We start from the raw sequence: 2,243 nt of genomic DNA on the forward strand, positions 1-2,243 counted from the left end.
GTGTCTTATCAGACCAGTGAGAAGCCACTGAAATGAAATGAGATCTGCAGGACTTTTCCTGTGCGTTCTCCCGCGATCGGTCGGACTGCTCGTGTTAGACAGGAAGAGTCTCGCCATCCGTAGCGTCAGAGAGACCCACGTCCTCTTCGGGAACAGTGAGCGGTTTGGCAGCTGAAGCAAAAACTGCATACCAAAGAAGGCATTAGAAGAAAGTTAGAAGTCTCTTTAGAGTCTACAAGGCATGACTGTACTTGGGTGTCACCAGCGGTGCACTGGAAGTCTTTCTCCTCTAAGGGTAAGACGTGAGAGCAGGGTGGAGTGTGTCACGCAGCACACAGTAACCAGCCTGTCCACTGCGGAAAAACAATTGCGAAGAACGTACAAGCATTGCTGTTACTACCAAGCCACGATGACAGTCTGAGCTCGCAGACACATTTTCAGCTTAGTTTGTTCGGTCACTGGAGAATACATTGTGCTGCACATGTGTCTCCCTTCCCCAGGCCCGCTCGGCTCGACGCTCGCAAAAAGCACACAAATATACACACGCACACGTTTACACACACTCGTAGTAGTGTATGCGCTCTGTGTACACGTGGGAGCCGGTTAAAGCACAATGTCTTTCAGCCGCTTGCTGCCAGGGGACTCCTTCTCACGGCCGTCCTGCAGGAGCGTGTTGATCTCCCGCATGGCCGGCTCACTGTCCTTCCCCTCCGGCTGCCGCAGCAGGCTGTGGTTGGCTATGCGCTCTGCGTCTCTGCATTTCAGCGTGTTGTAGGTGGAGGGTGGTTTGGACTGGGGGCTCTTCAGGTGCACTGGGGAGGTGATGGGGCTGACGGCCTCCTGGCCGTTTCCGGCTTCGCGCACGGTGCCGTTGGTCTTGGGGCTGCAGACGGCCGGCTCTGCCGTTTGCCGCCTGCCCCTCTGTTCGGGCCGCTCCTCATCTGGCCCGTCTTTGCCAAAGGTGGCAAAAGTCCTTTTGGTGGTGCCACAGTCCTCATAGTGAGGTACGTCTACGGTGGTGGCCTCGATAGACAGAGCGATGACGTTGCGGCTGTGTTCAGGAGACTTGGCTCTTGGCACAGGCACCCGGGGCATCCAGCAGCGGTCAGAGTGGCCAAGGATACGACATTCATCTTGGCAGTGGAAACCCTCTGACTGATCTGCACAGAGAGAGAGAGAAAGTAAGAGTTAGTTTTGTTGTCTAAACTGTGCCATTTGCACAGCTTCTGCTTATTTGTGGTTTCCTTCATGGATTTCAGGCACAGTTTGTTTTGGAGCTTTCATCTTTTCAGTACATATCAGAGCTGGATATGGGGGAAAAAAAGATCATGGCATGGTGAAGAGCTCCGCTCAATTTTTATGTAAGCTGGCTCTACTGCTTCAACAAGTCTTAATGCTAGAACTTTCGAGAGCCTGTTAATAAATCATTAAAAGGGTGCATTGCTAAATCAAAAGTGGATCCCCATCTTGTGAGTAATTGTTTCACTCTGCTGTCAGGCTTGATGAAAGGAGGGTTTAGACACTGGCAAAGTAGCCTCATTGTTAAATGCTGAACATTGTGCTACATCTCTGTCATCTAGCTGGCAGTTATAAATATGTAATGATGTTTTAAAGTTGTTGTGGCGTTTTAAAAAAAGAAAGATTTGTCTAAGCCAGAATTAATACAGATCTGTCCTTTGTTGTGTTGGAGGAAAGGGCTTTCAAGCTGCTTTTTGTATCATTATAACAACAAAAAAAGCCAAGCTCTCTCTCGCTCAAGTTGAGGAGTTGTCTGCCTCTTTCTCTTCCCTTTTATTTAAAAGAGATGCATCTGTAATAATCAAGGCAGCTCTCTTTTTATTAGCAGTCAACCCAAAACAGCTTTCTGTGTGAATCTTTTTGACTCCATACATATTTCATTATTGGCCATCTGGATAGACAAGGGCACTCTCTCTGCTTAAATGTTTGCTAATATACACAAATGGCATTTGCATAACAAAATTGCTTCCTCAGTTTGCTGTTTCCACATGCACCACTCACATATAATAAATAAGAACAATTATAGGAGTAATTATGGATTCACTGTTATTAAAATTCAGATCAAGAGTGATAATACTAATTATTTTTAATGTTATATCTGATAACCAATAAATTGCAGATATTAAATGTAGTTTATTTAGGCATCTGAATTCTTATTTGAATGTAGGTAACATTTTATATCATATCAAATTCTATAATTCTCTCTCTCTCTCTCTCTCTCTCTA

At 46.1% G+C, this 2,243-nt stretch overlaps 1 protein-coding gene across 4 annotated transcripts in view; it reads right to left on the reverse strand.

Annotated features, from left to right (window-relative positions):
- Positions 1 to 311: 311 nt before the first annotated feature.
- LOC107688683 (protocadherin-19-like) overlaps positions 312 to 2,243 on the reverse strand; it is a 56,627-nt gene continuing 54,695 nt past the window's right edge. For all 4 annotated transcript variants that reach the window (XM_016486408.1, XM_016486406.1, XM_016486407.1 and 1 more), the window contains exon 5: positions 312 to 1,160. In XM_016486408.1, the coding sequence (XP_016341894.1) occupies positions 604 to 1,160 (557 nt within the window). In that variant the 3' untranslated portion in view covers positions 312 to 603. The remainder of the gene's footprint in view (positions 1,161 to 2,243) is intronic.

Source organism: Sinocyclocheilus anshuiensis, unplaced genomic scaffold (genome assembly GCF_001515605.1).
Source record: "Sinocyclocheilus anshuiensis isolate Anshui unplaced genomic scaffold, SAMN03320099.WGS_v1.1 scaffold581, whole genome shotgun sequence".
In the NCBI taxonomy this organism is placed as follows: Eukaryota; Metazoa; Chordata; class Actinopteri; order Cypriniformes; family Cyprinidae; genus Sinocyclocheilus; species Sinocyclocheilus anshuiensis.